At 41.3% G+C, this 22945-nt stretch overlaps 1 protein-coding gene across 4 annotated transcripts in view; it reads right to left on the reverse strand.

Annotated features, from left to right (window-relative positions):
* The window catches only part of Wwc3 (WWC family member 3), a 108370-nt gene extending 98571 nt beyond the window's left edge, over positions 1 to 9799 (reverse strand). For 2 of the 4 annotated variants that reach the window (XM_050121011.1, XM_050121012.1), the window contains exon 1: positions 9184 to 9799. In XM_050121011.1, coding sequence (XP_049976968.1) covers positions 9184 to 9467 — 284 coding nt within the window. In that variant the 5' untranslated portion in view covers positions 9468 to 9799. The remainder of the gene's footprint in view (positions 1 to 9183) is intronic. The other 2 variants (XM_050121010.1, XM_050121014.1) reach the window with 2 other exon arrangements.
* Between the last annotated feature and the right edge of the window lie 13146 nt (positions 9800 to 22945).

Here is a 22945-nt window from a genome sequence, read left to right on the forward strand (position 1 = left end):
GTATGTAAATTATATTTCAAAGTTTTAAAACTAAGCAATAGATTTACTAATTAAAAGGGAAATTGAGTCAACTCCACATAAGGAGACAAAGAGTTTATTTATTTTAGTTTTTAATTTTATTTATATGTATCTATGTATGTATGTTACATCTGGTGGTCAGAGAGACGGTTGGAATCCCTGGAGGTGGAATTACAGGCAGCGTGACCTGCCTGATGTGAGTGCTGGGCACTGAACTCAGGTTCACTGAAGAGGAGCAAGCTCTTTTAATCACTGAGTCATCTCCCCAGCTCCGAAAAAGAGTTTTGAAACGCAGAAAAATCACAAGTTTACATGGCCAAGCTTCAGGTATGAGTTCTCTCACCTGGTAGGAATGAGGCTTGTACTTAGAAGCTGCTCAGGATGTCCTGTCTGTCTCAGTGGTCCACCCACAAACACTGCACAACTAGCCACCTGGGGGTGGTACAGATAGCCTGGCTGCACACCTTGTTCTTTGCATTAACATTCTTCTCATCTCCTTCCCACTCATTCCCTGAATCCCTTCCATTTAAAGACACAGAGCATTTTCCAGATAAAAAACACTGGGGAGGGGCTGGAGAGATGGCTCAGTGGTTAAGAACACTGACTGCTCTTCCAGAGGTCCTGAGTTCAATTCCCAGCAACCATATGGTGGCTCACAGCCATCTATAATGAGACCTGGCACCCCTTCTGGCTTGCGGGCACATATGGAAGGAATGCTGTACACATAATAAATAAATAAATATTAAAAAAAAACACTGGGGATACCACAGGCCCATAAGCATGCTTTTGAGATGTATATGCTTGCTCTACACTTCCAGACCTGAACAAAGGCAGAACCAAGTCTCTCACTGCTTTTCTGTGCACTGAAGCTAGGGATTTCATGGCCTGGAGCATCTTAGGCAGCAGATATCACACACAGGTATACACACATACACACACTCACATCCAACACAGGGAACCATCACAACCCCAGGTTGCTCCAAATAATGAAGTCTGGATGCATTAATTTTCCTTTGTGCCTATGGTATATGTATATACCATAAATGCCTATCAGTTGAGATTACCCTCAGAATGGAGCAATATTCAAACTAATATATATTCCCAAAGTTTCATATGCTGGTTCAAGGTTTCTGAGATTCTTATGGGTAACTTTTGTTCTTTATCGAAATATGAAACTGTTCCTCTCTAGTACAGGCCTACCATCACCTGAGAAAACCTCCAATAGTCTCTATTGCTGTGAGATGTCCAACCTGCCCACCATTCTTACTTGATCAGCTCAGCAAAGGATTTAGTACTTAGGATGTAAGGCTCCACACTCAGCCTGGCAGTGGTGGTGCATGCCTTTAATCCCAGCACTTGGGAGGGAGAGACAGCCGGATCTCTGGGAGTTCAAGGCTAGCCTGGTCTACAGAGTAAGTTCCAGGAAGGCTCCAAAGCAACAACGAAACCCTGCCTCGAAATACAACAACAACAAAAACAAAACTTCACACTTGAGCCACAAGAAAGGTGGATCCTAGAGAAGAACTGCAAGAAAATAGTGGAAAATGCATAGCATCTGTTTCATTGTCATGTGACAAATGGGAGGCTGGTACTAAAGGCGGCAAGCTGACCTGCTGCTTTCATTCTCCCTAGGATACAATGCGTAGGAGTAAGATAGTTATATCTATTGATGCCAAGAGAAACTGCTAAAAACCAAGGGGCTTCAACCAACTCAAGTCTATTTTATCTCACAGGTTCAGCTCATTCTGCTAAAGTCAAGGTGTCTACAGGGCTGAAGCTCTTTCTGCAGGTTCCAGGAAAGCATTCTCCTATTTGCCCTTTCCAGTTTCTGAAGGTTGCCTGCATTTCTTGATTCCTGGCCATGTGACTTCAATCTCTGCTTTCACTGTCATATCCTCACCTCTCTTTCATCCTCATCTTCCTGCTCCCCCCAGTAAGCCCCCATTGTGATACTGGATCCACCCAGATAAGGCATGATTATCTCCCTATGACAGAATCCTTACCTTAACTGTATCTGCAAATTCTATCTTGTCATGGAGGGTAACTTATTAACGGGGAATGAGGCATTAATGTATCTATCTTTAAGAGGTCATGATACCACAGAGGGGAATAAACATCAAACAAAAAAGAATGCAAAATAAAATAACCAGAGGGTCCAGAACAGCACAAAGGGCATAAAATTTAGCCTACTCAGGGGAGGGTCAAATACATGGTCCCTCACTGGCTATAAGAAAGGGGTCTCTGTCCAGGTCTAGAGGTCAGGGAACCCTGATTGCTTTTTGGGCTGATGATGAGGGGGACTTGATCGGGGGAGGGGGACTTGATCGGGGGAGGGGGAGGGGGGATGGGAGGCAGTGGCGGGGAGGAGGCAGAAATCTTTAATAAATAAATAAATAAATAAATAAATAAATAAATAAATAAAAAGAAAGGGGTCTCTGAGTCAACTTCCCATTGACCTCAGTTTCATCATGCATCCATCTATAGTTTATGTAGCCATGACCGGCTTCTGATGAAAGCATGCATGCAAATGCTTGGCACATGATAAAAGGTATATGATATGTCTGCCATATCCACAGAGCCAGGGTCTGGGGTTTGACTCAATGACAGGGTGTTTGTCTGGCACTGACAAGGCCCTGAGCTCTGTCTCCAGAAGTTGGGGGGAAAGGCATGGAATCCTAATGGAGAGAAACTTACTGCATGAGGCTTATTGAAAAAGACGAGTGAAGCAAGGACAGCATTTGCCTCACAAAGGCAGGGCCCTTTCTGATATTACTTGCTAGAGTCCCGAACCTTGGAAAAATGCTGAAGAGAGAAAAGCTATGCAACATACCCTGTTAAATAAATGAACAGAGATAGGATACTTAAAATGGGTGTGGACTGGATGAGTTGCATGCTAGAAAAAGCAATAGGTCAAGGGTCAGGAGATCCCATGGCCTTCTAACTATGGACAGAAAACACTACTTAGCTGGGCTCTCACGTGTGAAGAGAGGAGTTTGAACAAGATGTTCCTAGCTTTTCTGGTCCTAAAACTGTGGCAATCTCAGCTAGGAATGGTCTGGCCCAAGTCTCCAAGCCTTCACATACAACTTCTGTCATATTAGTTCATTCTCTTATTTGTTTGGATCACACTCAGCACTTCCTCATCTCCAGGAAAAAATTTCATGGGCCTCCTCTTTATCTTGCTTTATAAGCACTTTAATATCTTGCTCCAAGACGTTGATGAACAAGAATAAAAACCAGTCCGTGTTCAAGAGAGCTCTTCTAGCAGAGTGAGACTGTTAAATACTTTTCTCCCTCCAGTCATGAAACATGGAATGCTGGGAGAAAGAAGGGCAGAGTCAGAGAGGTGCCATGGATCCACTGGAGACAGATGCTGAGAATTTTACCTGGTAAGCCACTGCTACGTGGCAATACACAGATTAATAGAAATAGGTTAAATTAAGATGTAACAATTAGCCAATAAGAAGTTAGAGCTAATGGGCCAAGAAGTGTTTTTAATGAATACAATTTCTGTGTGGTTATTTCAGTTCTGGGCAGCTTGGACAAACAAGTGGTCTTCCTTTCACACACAACTGGTTAAGGTACAGACTGCTAGACATGACAATGCCACAGGTCCATTGCACACCTGAACTAACAGCAGCTGTGACTGCCTGTGGAAGGCCTGCACAAAATCAGGCTAGCTAAAATCTTGGCATGGATAAGGAAGGGCCTCATGAAGTCCCACCCAAGATGGAAACTGGTGGCTGTAGAAAAAATAGGTTTTCTCCAAAGATAAAAATTCCTGAAAGACTACCACAGGAGATGATGATCCTATACCTATGTAAATACAAGCAGCACTAAGTAGATTCAGTGAGTTTAAAAAGGGAGAGAACAGATGAAATTGTAAGAGAAAAGTGAGAGGAATTAGAAGGAAAGAAACCAAAAGAGCTGGTCAAAACACATTATATACATCTATAAAATTCTCAAGAAAATATATAAGATAAATAGTAGTGTAAGTTAAAAAAGAGAGAGAGAACTCTACGTTCTTTTCTTGGAAGTTATTTAAAACCTAAGGAATTGAATTAATCATGGCATTTCCCGTGACATTTATAACTTTTGTTTGCTTTATATGTTTGTTGCTTTCTCCCTCCCCACCCCCAAAAAACCCTTGTTCTGTCTCCATGTAAAGTCCCAGCATGAGAGAAGTTAATAATCTTCATAAATATTTCCTTGTTTTATTAGATTTAGATGATTTCTACAGAATTTAACTTTACTTATATTCCATCAGATTTTTTTTGTTTTGCAAAGGCAGACAACATCAGCAGAAGGCCCTGGGCAAGAAGCCAAAAGGCCTATCTCAGGCTTACCAGGTGACCCTGTCATGTCACTTGACCCACAGTTTCCTGAAGTGAACCTAACAGAGACTGTGATACACATTATTTCCACTTCCCAAATCAGAGTGAAAGGAAAGAGAAGGAAACTTGGAGACTTCTAAACATCCGAGAGCTATTTTTGGAAATCAATGACTTTTCCATTTACTTTTCTTGGAGAAAAAAAAAGAGAAGGGAAGAAAAAGAAAGATATTAGATTGAAAAGTGGTAGTTGACATCTAAATGGATACAAAAGGAAGATTCTTTCCAGGGGCTGACCCCTGATGGCTTTTAAAGCCAGAAACTCCCCCATGTTCATACAAACACTATCTATAATCTTAAAGAATGAAAAATGGAAAAATCATTAAGTTGTTTATCGGAAAGCTCAACTTAGACAGTTCACATAACCCAGAAACAGACTCTGTGAGGTAAATATAGTCAAGCTCCTATTAATTAATACTGAATAGTAGTTCCAAGAAGGTAGCAATGTTATCTGGCTCTGTTATAGAAGGCTCCAACTTAGCAAATACCAGAACCAAGATTGTTTTCTCCTTAAGGCAAAAGGTTGGAGTCAAATACTCCCATGTCTTGAGCATATAATAAATTTTGTGTGTCCTTTTCCTGTGCAGAAGAAGAAGAAGAAGAAGAAGAAGAAGAAGAAGAAGAAGAAGAAGAAGAAGAAGAAGAAGAAGAAGAAGAAGAAGAAGAAGAAGAAGAAGAAGCTGCAGCAGCCTGCTCAAGGGACTTTTAATAAATCACAAAATTTTTACATGTGGCACCAGGTCAAACCCCATCTAGTTAACAAATGGCCCTCAACTCTCATACCATGACATAATTGTAGCAGTCAACCATTATTTACACTTAGCTCTGATCGCAAATATGATTTCACAGTGTTTTATTTTTACTTTGGATAGGGGAACGTGCCAAAGTGTGCATGTGGAGGTCAGAGAACAACTTTGGGGAGTCAGTTCTTTCTGAGTCCTAGGGATGTAGTTGAGGTCATCAGGCTTGGCATTAGGCACCTTTAACCACTAAACTGTCTTGTGGCCCTCAAATGTGATTTTGCCCACCGTTCTTCATTTCCAGTAATGTAAAACTACGACTAGGCTACAAGAAACAGAATGGCCAGTTTCAACAATTGAATCCTTGAACAGTGTAATTCAAGAGAATTATGCAGGAAGTACACACACACACAACTGTTAAAGGCACTAAATTGTTTTTTTTTTAAATCAAAAAATAACCCTTATACTATATTTTCTAAGTCTAAGATTTATAATTATTTTCTATAAGAAATAACTTTCTGAGCTGGATGGTGGTGGCCCACACTTTTAATCCCAGCTCTAGGGAGGCAGAGGTAGGTAAATCTCTATGAGTTCAGTCTGGTCTACAAGAGCTAGTCCCAGGACAGCTAGGGCTGTTACACAGAGAAACCCTGCCTTGAAAAACTAACAAAAAGAAAAAAAAATGAAAAAAGAAAGAAAGAACTTTCTAGTAGCCAGGTGGTGGTGGTGTATCCCTTTGATCCCAGCATTGGGGAGGTAGAGGTGAGGCAGACAGATCTCTGTGAGTTGGAGATCAGCCTGGTCTACAGTACAGAGTGAGTTCCAGGACAGCTAGGGATGTTACACTGAAAAACTTTGTCTCAATAAATAAATAAATAAATAAATAAATAAATAAAAGAGGAAGGAAGGAAGAACTTTCTATCAGGTGGTTAGCATAATGTATATTTAGTATATGCAGAATACATGTAAATCACAATGGCTTATTTGATGATCTTCAAGCCATAGAAACAGCAAAATAATTTCACAACAACATTAAGCTGACTATGATAATCATATAAACAGTACCAATCTATGAAAAAATGAATTCAAATACAAGGGTGGTTCACAACAGAACTAAAAAAATTCTGTTTATAAAATAGAGACACTTTTTTTCATGGACATTTGTAGCCACATCTGTAAAGATGTTTCCCTAAATTGCATGCTTTCTATTACTTTAAAAAAAAAAATAGAGGTACAATAATTCACCAATATGCTGAGCTGAAAATATCTAATGTTATTAAACTTAACATTGAATGGAATTACTTTAACATTCTAGAAGAGATTTTATTTACATTCTCTGGCCCCCGGTTATTCTGCTTACAACAGTATACTTGATGCTATTAAGAATTTTGTTACATATGAAATAATGTTGAAAGTCAACAACAGTTTTCACCTACCACATTTATTTATTCCTCTATAATTTTATTTTCTTTAAAAAAAACTTGCTTTTCCCTTGCTTCTCCTATCATTTCTGTTTGGAAGCTATATGGTGAAAGTTTCTTAAACACCATTTTCTAGACCTCTGAATGAAACAAGATCCATAACCTGTCAGATGTGTACATGGAGAAAACATGGTGTTCTGATATGCAGTCTTGTTCATATAATAAAAGTTAATTACAACCTTAAAGAATTCCTAGTCACCTATAAAAATTGGCAACCTTGTGTTTTCAAAGAGGAAGAATGACTAGCACACCCTTCAGCAGGCTCCACTGAAATGTTTGTGGCTTGCTGAACATTCCATACATATTTCATGCAAGGTATTATGGGAGCTGAAGTTCAAGCTGTCCCCAGCTGAATTTTCACTCACTATAAAAACAATGTCTCAGAAAAGTACACACATGTTTTTACTTTACAAAAAATGCAAAATATCCACTTTTGTTCATTCAATCAACACTTAGCACTTAGAAAGGGGACTTTTAAAAACCTGTAACCTAAGTAATATCTGAAAGGGGCAAAAAATGTTATTCAGGAGCAAAGCAGATTTGTGGAAAGAAAAATCTACAGAGACAAAGAACCTAGAAGACAATTCCTGTAGGACTAATGTTGCTGGCTATTCCATTAAAATAAAATGATCACACTTATGTTTTTGTTATAAATCTCTTTTGCAAAATAGCCACAATTGTTATATTATCCTCATAAAGTAGGGCTTAGAGTTTGCTAAGCAAAACACCCCTTTTCAAGGCCAAACCTTGCTATGCAGCCCAGACTTGCCTGGAACTCTTGATTCTCCTGCCTCAGCCTCCCAAGAGATTAAAGACATGTGCTACTATGCCCTGCTTTAAATACTGATTTAATTGGCTCATGTTCTAATGATTTAGGACTTTAATAAAAATACGACACAAAAGAACATCATATTTCAAGCAGTTCCACCAATTTCAGAATCATCCAAGGTTTGATCAAACAGATGTGGCTCTCACATTTGGTTAAAATTATATGTCATCTGATTTTCAAAATAAGCATTTTTGAACCCACAAAACTAAGATTGGATTTATGTAAATTTCTGTGTCCAGAGGTCTGCAAAGGTTAGAGGGAATGTTCAGGAACCACAATTGTTTAGATTTGTTTTGCTCCATCTAAACCCATAGAAATCTTCAAAAAAAGCGAGCAGTTTCCCTACTCAAAAGTTTATTTTCAAAGACAGTGCCATGCAGGCTGCCTTTCCTGTGTAGGTGGGAGGAAGCAGCCTTTTCAAGTCTTGAAATCACTAGGAAGCCTACAGTATTTCCTTTTTGGCATCCAGGCCAGGGTGGAGAGAACTTGCTCCAGAGAGGACAAGATATCAGATAACCAGTGGAAATACTTGGTTTCAACAGAATTCCCATTTACACACACACACACACACACACACACACACACACACGCCTGCACGCACACGCACGCGCGTGCGCGCGCGCACACACATCTCTCCAAAAGTAGTTGATCCAATGGAACGAGGAGATACTTTATTACATGACATTAATTAAGTAAAATCTGGCAGTGCTTTTAGAAGAATCTGTTTTTTACTTGATCAGATTTATTTACATGAACGGGACAACTTTGTGCCCTGTGCATATCTTGCACAAAAAGGAAACTTAAATTCAACTCTTGTTTTTCACTTATTCCAAAAGCATATGGGACTAATCATATCCCATTCTGGCCACAATACACAAGGCTATTTCAAACATAATTTTAACTCACTTGATTTTAAAGGCAGTACAGCACCAAAAAGTTTAGGAACAGCTTCTCCTGACTCCAGAAGGGTTGGGAATACTTTTTTTTTTTTTTAATGCCCGTCTGGCACCAGGCTTTGGATGAAAACCAGACTGAGCCCTCCAGGCAGGGAACTCATTCCCTCATTCTCAAAACTGGCGCACACGTTTGTGTGTTCCAAGGTGACAGCGCATCTCGCATCTGCCAAGAGCTGGGTATCCCTGTTCCGCCAAAGCCGGGGTGGTGGGCCGCCCAAGGCCCAGGGTATGGATGGGCGAGGCCACACCGCAGAAAAAGGAAAAGAGGGCCATCCGTCAGACTCCAGAGAGGAAATTCCAGGGGCCCAGCTCCCAGGCCCTGGACAGCGGGTAATGTGAGGCAATCGATTCAGTGTCCACCCCTCCACAAGGGGCCAGAAGGCGATATGAACTTCGCGTTCTGGAGACTCCAGAGCGGTTACTTCCATCCTGGGCCAGAGTACTGAGAGAAGGGATGTGCGGCTGGAGAAAGAAGCTCAAATCCCATCTCAACACCAGGGGCCTCCCGTACTCCATCCTGACTCTGGGCCCAAAGGTTGGAATTGTTACAACCCCATAGACAGGACTAAGGGGGTACAGACAAGGTCCAGCCTTGGGAATGGAGGCGCTCCGATGATCACCATCTCAGCACCTATCCTGATCTGGGGGCCCAGGGACAGAGGCATCCAGAGCGTTCCTGTCTATTCCACGCTGGGCTGGACGTATGGCCAGCACATCCTCTGAAGTGTCACCCTCGCCCACTTCCACAGCCCCCGTTGGCCCACTTACCGGTCGCGGGGATCAATCCATGACGTCTGGCGCGTGTTATGGTCGATGTAGAAGACGCGGCCGTCGTAGTCGCGCGCCTCCTCCCAGCCTGCGGGCAGCGGCAGCTCGGCGCTCTCACGGGCCCGCGGCTGCGGCGGTACCGAGGGCACCGAGGGTGCGGGGACCGCGACGGGGGGCGCTGGCGGTGGCGGCTCCCGTTGGGGCTGAGCAGGAGGCGGTGGCTCTCGCTGGGCCTCCCGCGACTGTCCCCGCCGTCGCCGCCGGCCGCCGCTCAACCAAGGCATGACGGCTCGGGCCCCGCCGCCGCCCGGCCGCCCCGCGCGCGCCGCCTCCTCCGCCAGCACTAAGGCTGGGCGACCGGGGCGCGGGGGCGGCTGCGGGGAGCCGCCCGCCGCACCCGGCGCATCCTCCACTGGGCGCCCGCGCACCGGCACCCGACAGGCTTCGTGAGCCGCTAGCTGCGCTGTCCTCTCCTCTGCGATGGCCCAGGTCGCTGCCACGCGCGAAGTCACAGTCCCAAAACCGGGGCCGCGGCCACCGATAGCAGCGGCTCCTCCACTCCACAGGCCGGCCCGGCCATCTTCGCTCCACAGAGCCGGGTCGGGAGGGCGGGGTGTTCCCACGCCACGCCCCGTCAAGGCTAGCCCCGCCCCTACTTGATGCTCTTCTTTCACTCTCCCTCCCAGGCTCCTCCTCTGCCCCAGGCCTAGGCTTCCCCCGCCCCCGCCCCTTGCTCCGCCTCTCCCTTCTCTCCCTCTCCCTCGCAGCTCCTCCTCCATTTCCCTCTCGAGCTCCACCTCCCCTCTCAGCAACTCTGCCCGCCCTGCGTCCCCTCGGGCGGCTCCTCCTCTGCCTGCCTTCTTCGGTTCCACGCGCTCCTCCTTCTTCTCCTCCCTCTTCACACCACCTCCCCTGGCCTCGGGAATCCGCACCCTGGCCTGGACGGGCGCCGCCACGTCAATCCGCCCCCAGGCCACCTCTGAGAGACAGGAGGGCCTGGAGGACCGTGCTGCACCCGATCGCAGCCTGCACAGGACTGACTCCTGGAGAGGGCAGTCACCGCACTTCACCCGCCCTCAGACCCTAGACGCCTGGGGTCCTCCCCTCTGCGCACCTGGGGGTGGAGGCTGAGCCTTTGGTCTGTTGACTACTCAAACTCTAGACACAGACACAAAGTACGCAAAGCCGCAGGAGCCAGCAGAGGAACACCCACAGCCTCCTAGGTTGAAGCAGAGGACACAACTGTAAGAGGACATCTAGGGTGGTGGCAAGCTCGTCGCTCAGCAAGGAGATATTCAGGAGATCTACCTAGGGTCCATATACTGGATTACAGAACCCTCTTTTTGCCCTTTACCCAACTCTGTGATCCCACAGTTTGAGGGGAAACCCTAGAATGCTAGTGCTGGCTAGGAAGTCAGGTCACTTCGAAACCTAACTGGTATTTCTGTTCTACTTATATTTCACAGCGGAGAAATAGAGACCCCCAAAGTGAAATCTGGGACTTTCTCGAAATTCCCCAACTATAGATCCAGGGCCATAATGCACTAGTCCCATAGAGCATAGAACATGTTACGTTTTTTAGGCTCAGTACTGTAAAAGCGTTTATACTAAGTCTTAACCATCTGTTGAAATCCTGCTCTTGAGGAAAACATGCTCCCCGTGTCCACCAATTCACAAAAGTTCACAGTAGTTTTCATTCCTTGGGTGCTGTTTTTTTTTTAATTACCTTCTGATTTTCTTGTAAAATGGTACTATTTTATAAAAGGAAGAATTGTGTCTAAAAAGATTATGAAGATACAAAGACTGACAAGAAAGGTGTACAAGAAAGATCTGTCTTTCCCGTCTGCCCCTAAAAAAACCCACAAAATTTCTTTGCTCCCCAAGTATTTATGCATCTCTACCAGAAAAAGCTGTTGGAAATTTCACTTAGTTGTATCATTTTAGTGGCCCCTGAATGCTTACTGGGTGTCCAAGGAAAGGGGAGAAGGGCCATAAAAGCAAATGCAGGCTTCCCACCACACCCACTAGCCCCAATTCGTGGATTTGACCAAGGAAGCAGAAAAAAGATTGTTTGTTTCCCTTTGTCACATTTGTGCACTGTGTAGTCAGTCTCACTGTGCTTACGTTTGTACTGAGAGTATACAGAATTCTTTTCCTGCAATTATCCCTAAAAAAATGAAACAAAACAACTATCTACATAGCATTTGACATTGTAACCTAGAAGTGAGGAACATGTAGCTTGTAAACAAATATTACTAAATTTTATGTAAGAGACTTGAGATCCAAGGATTTAAGTTGTGGCGAGGTAATCTCTACAGACATGGAGACATCTTTGTGATGTCTTATATGCCCTTTATGTTGGGTGTCCTGACATTTTACAACATTTTTACTGGTTGCTACTATTCATCAGCGGCGAGCTACCGCTGCTTTCTTTTCCTCTCTCTTCCTACCCATTCTGCAGGCAGCTTATCATCCAACATACTTGTCTGTTCTGACAAGCTTTATTCTCATCCTCCCAGGCACGCTGTCATTGCAGAATCCAACAAATCTGGATCCAAATGAATATGGGAGTGAAATCATCCTGGAAAAAAGTAGAAAGGGCAGAGATGGCCAGGTAAAGGAAGAAAGGAACAAATAAAGAGTAATGTGAGGGATTAGGCTGCATCCACTCAGGAACGCAAAAAGGCCAGTACTGATTTGCTCCCATTGTGAGAGACTCTCTGGCTGCCCTACTGACCACACACATGGGCAGATGCTGCACTGGGCGTTGGTGGTAGGGTGAGGGAGATGATGCACTCACGGTATAGTCTAGGTAAGGTCTGTGTTCCGACCTCACCTCTTGGGGTGGAAACGAAGAAATAGAAAATTATAATACAATGGTGATTTGTCTACTAACAAAGACTAGGTTTAAGCCTCAACCTGAAGCCTCAGGGGAGCTTTTGTGGGACTGGAAGGGGAAAGATATTAGATGGGGAAAGTGAGGCACGACCCTTTGGATTACTAAGCTTTGAGTTCTTGCCATTTGGTCCATAAACTGCTGTCATCAAATACTTTCTGATTGTTTAGCACATGCTACAAAGCACAAGGCGTACTTCAGAACACCGTACGGAAGCAGGCTCCTCCTGAGCAGAGCTCCTTAAACCTTTTCTACTTCTGATCCCTATTCACATGAGAAATTTTCATAGAACCCAGAGTGTAAATATCTAAAATAGGCAAACAAATCAAACATTTACTGCTAATAAGCCATAAGACAATACTTTGACAGACATACAATTTTAAAAATTTATGAAAGATGAAGGTGGGTTGCTTTGTTTACTTTACAAAACAATTAATCCTTGGCTAAATATTTGATTCTGTAGGATATAGAGCACTGTGAATGTTTTTAGAGTTGGTCATTTCTTTGATTTTATAATTGTGAATGTTAGAAGATTGCAAAGTGTTAGAAGTCTATTATAGTCATTTTAGAAATTGTTGAAACATCTCTCCTAATCCCAAGGCAAAATTTACTCAGTGATTTTTTTTAATTTAAAAAATGTTGAATTGGGGGAGTCATGCCTTTAATCCCAGCACTCTGGAGGCAGAGGCAGGAGTATCTCTGGTTTTGAGTCCAACTTGGTCTACAGATCAAATTCCTGTACAGCTGGGGCTACACAGAGAAACCTTGTCTTGAAAAAACAACAAAAATTTTTTTTGGACCTTTTTAAATGAGTATATTGTTTTTATATCATTTCACATCCTTTCCCCTCCAACTCCTCCCTTCCTCTCCACTCAGTCTCAGATTCCTGACCTCTTCCATCTTACTTATTATTGTTACACACACACACACACACACACACACACACACACACCTTAGTCCATTTAGTGTTGCTTATATGAAAAGTTATTAGGACTAACTGCTTGAGATTTGATAATCTCTCATGAATCTTGTCTCTGGGAAAAACTGATCTGGCTCTTAGAAGCCTGTAGCTCTTCATCCAGGTGAAATTTCCCCTAACCCCGTTGGTATGTCAACTGCTGTCATTATGCAGGCCTTGTTTAGGCAACCATATCATTGAGATTTCACAGGTGCAGCATACCTGTCATGTCTAGAAGACATTATCTCAAATGTCCTGGTCTTCTGACTTTTTACAATATTTCTTCCTCCCCTCCCATAGTGTTCTCTGAGCTTTAGGGGCAGAGGTTGTCTTGAAAATTTACCAAATGGGGCTGGGCACCCATGCTCACTTATGATCTGCATTTGACCAGTGTGGATCTCTGTAGTGGTCTCTGCCGCAAAAGAAGCTTCTTTGATGATGAGTGAGAGCAGAGTTGTGTGTGGGCATAAAGAACATTGTTTAGAATACAGTTAGAAGCTATATTGATTTAGGAAAATGTAGTAATAGTTTCTCCAATAGGGTATATGACCTCTCCAGTCATGGGCAATTGGTTAGGTTCATATTATCAGACATGCGTTCCTGGTATTGAGAGGGCCTTAAGTCTAATTGGACAGCTAGTTGGTTATTCCCAAGATGTGTCACTATTTCACTGTTGAGGTTGTCTTCTTCAGGCTTATTCTTGTTGTGGTTCAAAGGCTTGCATCTACGCCTAGGTAAGACTATGGGCTATTTTCTCTCTTATCAGCTTCCACAGAAGCTTCCAGTGAGAACTACTTCCCATGGAGACTTTCAGGTCAGATCCAGCTTGATCCTTCCAAGTCCTGTGCTTGAAGTGCGCCTTATCTTCAGTAATAGGGCCTTACCTTCAAGTTCTGGGAGGCAACCAAGGGCAATGGGCACAGCCTATTTTGTTCTGGGGAGACTCTTGGACCCTTTTGACCAACAACTTCATGTAAATTTCCTTTGCCCGGCACACTGGGGTACTTATTAGATGACCAATGGCTCCTGGAGAGAGCATTATCACCCCATGTGGTATAATATCACACTATACATATACATTAATACATATGTTGTATGTGTTTTAAATAATCATATAAAATAATGTTTCATTATGGCTTCTCAAACATCCTTAGTGTTCTTTATCTTGCCTTCCTCCATCTCCCTCTGTATTACCTTCCTCCCATCTTCCAGTTAAATTCCTCTTCCATTTTTCCCTTTCCCCATTTAAAACACCTTTGTTTTACTATCTCCCTCTTTATGTCTCCTTCTTTAGTTCCTCCATGGTATAAAATTCATCAACACTAATAGCAGTTTTTGAAACCCAAACATTGCAGAACAATAAAACCAAGGAGATACCAACTGTATGCTTTAATATTGAAGAGTAATAGTAAGAAAATATTAAGATTTTATTTCCATTACTAAACCATGATGTTTCTATAAAAACATGAAAAAAAATGTGTGTGTGGTAAAAACATTGCAAGTCATAGCATGCAATAAAAGTGTTTCTGACAGTGTCTGTTGGTGTTACATGGTATGACAGAATGTGCAATACAGAGAGTTCATGCTGTATGTTGAGAACCAAGGCTGCTATGAAGTCACATGATGTAACCAGGACAATTGCTGGTAAAACACACACACACACACACACACTTCAGATTGATTATGTATTTGATTTTGTTGTTTTGAGACAGGGAGTCATATCCTCCAAGCTGGCCAGGATCTTACTATGTAGATGGGGTTGGCTTTCAACTCTCGCTCCTCTTACTTAATCCGCTCACATGCTAGGACTATAGGCATGTACTCACCACATCCAGATGGTATCTGTTCAACACATTCAGAAACCTTTTATACTTGCCAATTTTTTTCATGACCCCACATATATTTAAGAAACTGAGTTTTAGAAGCAATTTGAGAGGTTTTATGCCTCCTTCCTTGGGAACTGATTATGGAGGATAGCAGACAATCCATCCTGCCTTGGAAGAACCAACTCCAGTACCATACACACTCACAAGATGCCCAGGGTCTTAGGCTAGATTTCTGTAAAACCACAGGATTGTCATGACCTTCTTCACCCTATTTTGCTTACCATGACTGTATAAATCTTTGATCTGTCACTCACATGAGAATCCATCTTGGCCACTGCTTCAAAGGAGCCTGATACAGAATAGTCTAAGAATGTTTTCACTTGTCTAAACATTAAGTTAATATGCACATATGTCATTGTCCTCGTAACAGTATCTATACTTCTTCATTTTCATCTATACATTAATAGAGAAAGGAGAGTGATGCGGCATGCCGAGGAAGACTAACTGGAAACTCTTTCTCATAAAGTTTCATTCACAAACCCATTTACTACCATCTATAGAACACGGCCTTAAATAAGTGAAGCTGAACTGTTGTACTTGTCTTTCTGAAAGGAGGTTAGTCATAGAGGGAGAAGCTTGCACTGGGATGACCAAGATTCCCCTATTGCTTGATTAGTCCTTTTGCTTCACAACATTTGTGCTAGACATCTGCTGATTGTTCCTAAAATCTTATGAATGGACTTAGAAAGGAAAAGAGCTGTTAAAGGGGTACAGAAACTCTCTTCATTTTGTAGCTTTGCTACAAAATTAGGGAGGTGTAGAGAAAATAAGGCCTGCCTTTCTTGAAGTCAAGTGGGACTTTCCATGCTGAACTAAAAACCACATGCACACAAACATACACAATACTGCCGTGTAAAGGAGTCTTTAGTCTTAACTGAATGCACAATTATGCATTCTTTATTTCCTCCACATTAAAACCAACAGTCATGCCAGCAACAAAAGTATGAGCATTGTAGAGATCCATCCTCCCACCAAGATTTCACATGGAAAAACAGCCCAGAAAAATCCATTCTCTGGGTAAAGAACATGCAAATACTTTTGTTCTCCTACCCAAAAGCCCTCTGGGAAGTTCCCTTTCTGAAGTTGCTGAAATTCAGTGGTTTATAACTTGCAGAAAATGTTATCTTGAAAATGGTTGTTACAGAGTAAATCAAACATGGACAGGAATGGGAAATGTTTCTTTTACTCAGTTAGATTCTGTCTTCTTTCTTAATACTTTTCTCCAAAGAATACACTTTATTTTTAAAGAATAGATACAAAATTAGATCGATGCATATACAATACTTGAGGTGATGCTAGAAGCAGAACATCCATGAAGGCTGCAATCATCACGTCTAAAATAAGAAAAAAAAATAGAATACCGCTAGAGAAGTGTTTTCTACCTTTTATAAACAAGGCAGTGTTCTAGGAAGTTAGAAGTCAGGTAATTCTACACATAGTGCTAGGAACAAGGGAAATAGTACTGGATTGATACTGCTGAAGAAATGGTTTATTGTTTAACATTCTTTAAGTGCTAGATTTAAATAATTATTTATGAGTGCTTCTCATATATTTAAATGATGCAAACCCTCCAGCCTACTCTGAGCAGTATATTAGAAGTTACTCTTGTTCATTCTTATCTTAATTTCTGGGGTGAGAAGGAAAAGGAAAAGCATAGATTCCCGAGGAACCCTCTTCCCAGACTCAAGAATTGGAAAGCAGTTCCTTTTTGCTTATTCTGTGGCTTTCCATAAAGACAGACATGCTTCACAAACTTCTAACTTGTTGTCTGAGAAGTCCTGGTTTAGATTTGGTGGTGGGGAAGCACTCTCCTCAAGTGAGATTTCATCAGACAGCAGGGGTGTGTAGCTGGGTTACTAAAATACAGATTAGAAAAAAAAAAAAACACACACACACTTAGACCAATTTTTCTCCAAAATTTAAGAAAACTTTTGGCTCAATGTGATGACACACACCTGTAAAGCCAGCATATAGGAAACTGAGGCAAGAGAATTGGGAACTGTGAAACCAACCTGAGCATCAGCGATGTAGCAGTGGGGAGAAAATGCGCCAACTTCATTCCTCCTCAGCTCTCCCCTTCCAATACCGTATTTTTTTTTATTTCTTTTCCTTTTCAGACCATGGGTTCTGGCTAACAAAATGCTAGCACGCTGATTTAAAATTTATTTCAGGCAAACCATAATTTTAGAAAGATGAAGCTGCCCTGAGCCAGCCGTGTACAAGAAGCTTCCTCCTAGAAGGATTCCTTTCTGTTTAGGATTACTGAACGTGTCCCCTGAGTATCTGGAAAAACTGCAGACCTCTGCATTCTGAGACAAGCAGCACAGCTCCAAGGTTTCTGCCTGCAGAAACAAGAAAGGGAATTTCTCCACACAGAAAGAAGCAAACATTTTGCTTTTTCGATCCATAACAGTAGCATTACAAATTAGTTTCTTTTAAAATATGAATGGAATAATCTATAGATCTGTGGGATTCTGAAGCAATAGACCTTCACGATGGTAATTATATGGCAGCAACACACAAAGGAGAAGGGGGACTGGGTCCCTTAAGGTGATGTCTGAAGACAGGTTTACTGGTCACAGCCATGATAAAGGAACTATTGGCACGTAGTGAAGTCCAGTGCTCACAGAAGCAGCCACAGTGATGATCAATGATCTCGGTCTGCAAAGGTTGAGAGACTTACAAATGCATGCCATTCTTGATAACATTTATACTACAATATTGACTCAAAGAGCCATCTGGGTAGTGTTTTCCTCACTTCACCCCGTAATCAATAAGGGTTTGTTTACCATTTAAGAGGTGCCAGGCCCTACAGCAGTCATTAAGCGAAGTGTAATCACAAGCCACTTTCACACTTGCTCAGCTTGATGAGCAGGTTTAAGAGCTTGGATCTGTTTGTGACTCAGCTTTACGTTATGTCGCTGTGAAATTCAGCCTGGCTTCCCAGGCAGGAAGTAGAAATGGATAAAAAGTCAGCTGCCGGCCAACCAGACTATAAGCAAAGCTTGATTTTTGCTTTCCCCCAAGTGTATCTCCCTGGCCTGATATCCCTCCCAACCCGGGATCTGCTATATAATTTGTGGTTTGCAGTTTGCAATGTAAAATGAAAACACATTTAACCCTTTGTTCAGAAAATCTGAATAAAAAATCATGATAGAAATAGTAGAACATTATAATAAGCACGGGTCAAGTAAAGTCCTCCACACCTGTATCCCCCCAGCATTCAGGAAGATGGGAGGGCCATGAATTCAGGTCTTGTCCAGGCTACAAAGCAATATCCCATTTCAAAAAAAAAATCATATGAGTACTATTCAAAGCACAGGATTCTGGATGACCATAAAGGTCATGAGATTTGATTTCTGTATCCTTTCAAAATTACAAAGAGATAACAATTTTCAGTAACAGTGGGGGAAATTCTTTGAAGAAACCAGCCCTATTGCAGCAAGTAAAATCCCTTTCCCCTCAAACCTCCTCTACCAACCCACTATCCTCCCCAGTGGCAGAAAGCACTCCCATGGGCTTGATTCCCTAGGTTCCCTAGAGTTAGAACTGCATCCCTTTCCTTAAGAAAAGATGTATTGACTGTGGGTATGGGAGAGAGAAAAGATTGGGTAATCGGGGAGTAGTGTAAATGTAATAAAAATATATACATGTATGAAATTTTCATTAATATAATTAAAACCAATTATATATAATTAATATATGCTAGAGAAAAAGATGTGTTTAGGTCCCATTCACTGGTTCCTGAGGATGTGGCTTTATTTGGAAATCAGATCTTTGAGATATAATCAATTAAGATCAATTAATACCATAGGTTGGGCCAGTCCTCCTCACCCCAATATGACTGGTAACTTTATAGGAAGAAGAGAAGGGGTAGACACCCAGGAATTAATCGGAAATGGAAGTAGAAATTAGGACAATGCAGCCACGGGGAAAAAGGACAGCAAAATTTTTTGGTAAACACGCAGAAGCTAAGAGAAAGATCTGAAACATATTCTTTCAAGTGTCTTTAGAGTACGTGCCGCCCTTCTCAAACCTTGACTGCAAAATTATAGCCTCTAGAGCTATGGGAAAAGAAATTCCTGCTATTTGAAATTGCTCAGTGTGTGACTTTGTTACAATAGCCCTAGGAAAGGAATGTACCTAGAAATTTGTCCCCAGGTCCCTGTTGTTACTTTAGTAGAGATTGCCAGGAAATCCTAAGAAACAGAAATCCACCATGATTATATCTAGAAATCACTCCAAAGCCAGGAACCCCAGCTATGGCATGCATGACTCTACAAAAGCATTCCATAAACTGTATCAGTCAACAGTCTGTGGAGAGCAGAGGCAAGCCATATGCTCTGTCACATGCTGCTCAAAGTTCAGATTTACTCTGGAACTCTGGCTATCCGACCCCTAGGAGAGGAAAATGTTTTTCTATGGAAGCATTCCAGAAATCCTAAAGGTGTTACAGAATTAGAGTAAAAGACTATAGCTTCCACACATTGACTAGACTCTCAACTTTGGACAACAATGTTGCTAGTATTACAAAAAGAAATAAAACAAGACATGATACATTTTTATGGGAGAACATAGCCACATATTTTTTGATATTGCCAAAAAGTAAAACCCAAATGACATCCTGAATCTGACTGTCAACTTTCAGAGAAAGGGGAATGTATGATAGGTATATTTTAACTGACTGTGCAATAAGAAATAAAAAAAAATTGCTTTGGAGTCTGTAAGATAGAAAAAACAAGGTATCCAATTTCTTTTTGTCTGGATGGCTTCCATTAAACCTTTAGACTATATCAAGATGAGCCACAGACCAAATTTATTGTTTTAGAAATAAAGTTTTAATGGAATATGGCCATGTCCATTCTTTTGTAGATTGAGTTTGATTCCAGGATACAGTGGCCGAGTTTAGACGTTGCAAGAGAGAAATTATAGACCCTAAAGTTGAAAATAGTGAATAGTTGATGATCGTTTATGGCAAACATTTTCCAATCCTGAACTAGATCAGAACTTGAATACCATTTTCTTGGAGACAATTTTGCTTAAACAGTGTCACAGATGTAATGTTTATATTTCCCAAAATTCATTCACTGAATTATTTAACTCCAATGTGATGCTACTAAGAGGTGAGTGCTTTTGGAGTAACTAAATCATGAAAATAAAGTCCCCCAAGAATGGGATTAGAGTTGCCCTTATAATAAGAGAGACCAGGGAACTAGTTGGTTTTCTCTCTATCATGTAAGGATACAATCAGAAGTTGGAAGTTTGCAGCCTGGGAAAGAGCCCTTACCAGATCCACAACCATGACCTTTGCATTTGATCTTAGACTTCCAGCTTCTTGAACTGTGAAAAATTCATGTGTGCTTTGTAAGGTTCTGTGTCTATCATCTATCATTATAACAGAAAAAAAAAGACACTAATATATGTCTGTTGCCTTTCACTCACCACCCATAAAAATTTCCATGGTAATATCTTTCAAATTTAGATTTCTGTTTATATTTCCTATCCTCAACTAAACTAAGACTGTGGATTTGCCTATCAGAGACACTGGACAATTTCAGGAAACTTGGAACTGGCAAGCAACATTAGTAGAACACTGGCAGATAGGAGCCACAAATTGGAAGCTGCTAACTCTTATAGCAACTTTAGAAAGCAAAACCTTAGCTAGCTCCAAATATCAACAGCACTAATGTTGGGAAGGCCCGGATAAGTAGCAATAGAAAGTAAGGGCAGATGTTAATCTCTACTATGCAAGGAAAAAGAGCAGGAAATCAAGATATATTTTCTAGGTGAATAAAGTATGAACTTGCTAACCATTTACATCACATTTGGTCAAAATTACCTCAAAATCTGTTACCACAGCTCAGAAAAAAACATGCGAGATAGCTAAAACTAAATATTACTTTAAAAATCCAGAATAATATATGCTTTTGTTAACATCACAAAGCGAGAGACACCAGACATACTGTTCCTCCAGGGAAGAAAACAAACACCATAGCCTATGAAGCAATCCTGCTCTCCCAACTCAAATCTGATCAAAGCTTTAGAAAGATTCCATGGATTCCACAGGTCTTTAGGGGCAGATAGAAAGGACACTTATCTATCATAGGATTCCTTTAAGTGCAAAGGTCTTTACAGCTAGAGGGAAAAATACGTATCTTGAGAACCAAAAGAATGCAGAATTCAATCATGTGATCAATTCTGGGGGCCCTACGAATGCCCACGTGTGCTTGGGAGAATCAATAATGTCTAGAATTTAAAACTTTAGGTCAGGGGCCTTGAGATGACCTCTCATATGTTATAGAATCATGGACATTGCATTTATTAATGTGTTAAGTATCCCATTAGGGGCACGGAGAAGAATATAGTTGGAGTCAGGCATAAATCTTGAATGTATATGCAGTCTCAGTTACTAGGAGAAAAACTACTATGTACAAAAAGTGTATCAGCTCCAGGAAGATTTCAGAAATCTACAGGGTCTATTAAAAGAATCAAAACTGTAGGACATATATTTGGGATATGGAAGACATTTGTGTATACTATTTTCCCCTGAATCCATAGGATATCAGTTCTGGGATCCCCAGTGGTAGCAAACTCTGAGGATACTCAAGTCCATTCAATGAAAGGATGTGCTAATCTACAAACAGCATTCCATATACTTTAAATAATCTCTAGATGGTGTATAATATCTAGTGCAATGTCATATAAGGAGTTGATGGACTAAATTATTTAGAACAGAGTGACAAATAAACAAAGTCAGTACATATTCAGCCCAGATGCAGTTTTTAAATAGTAAGTTGAATACGTGTGGATACAGAGAGCTAAATGTATGAGATATTAAATGTATTTATAAAATTCAAAAGAATGTTTGAGCTTTGGAAATTACAATGACATAAATAACTGAGTGATCTTAGATAGTGATTTTAGAGCCAGACATGGTGACTCATACGTGTATTTCTAGTCTTTGGAAGTTGATAAGGAGGATCATTGTGAATCTGAAGCCAGTTTGGACTGGACAGTGACTGCCAGGCTGGCCTGAGATACAGAGTAAGATACTCTATGTTTAAAACAATATGAATGAATGAAACCAGTGATTTAAATTAAAATGAAGTTTTATACAGTATTTAAACATTTTAAGAGAAGATTCACGGTGTAGGGCTGGAGACAGGGCTCAATGGTTAAGAGCACTGGCTGTGCTTCCAGAGTTCAATTCCCAGCACAAACATTGTGGCTCATAGCCATCTGCAAAAAGATCTTATTTCTGTCTTTTGATGTACACAAAGACAGAGTGCTCATATAGATAAAATGAATAAATAAATCTTAGAAACGATTTACCATGAATATTTGATAAGATTTGAATGAGTTATTGGTGTACTTGGGAATGTATTTGTTAATGGAGATAACCAAAATGATTAAGAAGGGAACTGGCCCTGACAGTATGCTTGCCTGGGATGCATAAAACCCTATGTTCAGTGTCCAGCACCTGATAAATCAGTTGTGGGTGCATATACCTGTAATCCCCGCACTCTAGAGACAGAGACAAGAGGATTAGCAGCAGTTCAAGGTCATTCTCAGTTGCTTATTGAGTGAAAAGAGAGAGTGGAGAGGAAAAGAGAGAGGAGATATGCAGAAGAGAAGGGAAAGGGAGAGTGAGAGAAACAGGAGACAGAGAGAGAAAGAGAGAGAGAGAGAGAGAGAGAGAGAGAGAGAGAGAGAGAGAGAGAGAGTTCAACTCCCACATTTTTAATGTTAAGGAAAAAGGATATAGTTGAAATTTTAATTTAAATAAATTATTAAATTTATAAAACTGAACCAAATCTTTTTGTACACAGAAACACGTAACACACTTTAGGGCTATAATCAATGCTTTTGAAGGACTGTGCAATGTCCAAATTAATATGCCTACTTAAAAAGTTCACAAATCTGTCTTTGCTAGATAATTTCACCCCAATGTAGGAATGTAAGCTCTCCAGAGCCTGCTTAGAGCTGATAAGATCTAATATAAAGCAAGTTGCATTCCTCCTA

This window comes from Alexandromys fortis, unplaced genomic scaffold, assembly GCF_014885135.2.
Source record: "Alexandromys fortis isolate MF-2015 unplaced genomic scaffold, M_Fortis_MF-2015_v1.1 scaffold_192, whole genome shotgun sequence".
NCBI lineage: Eukaryota > Metazoa > Chordata > Mammalia > Rodentia > Cricetidae > Alexandromys > Alexandromys fortis.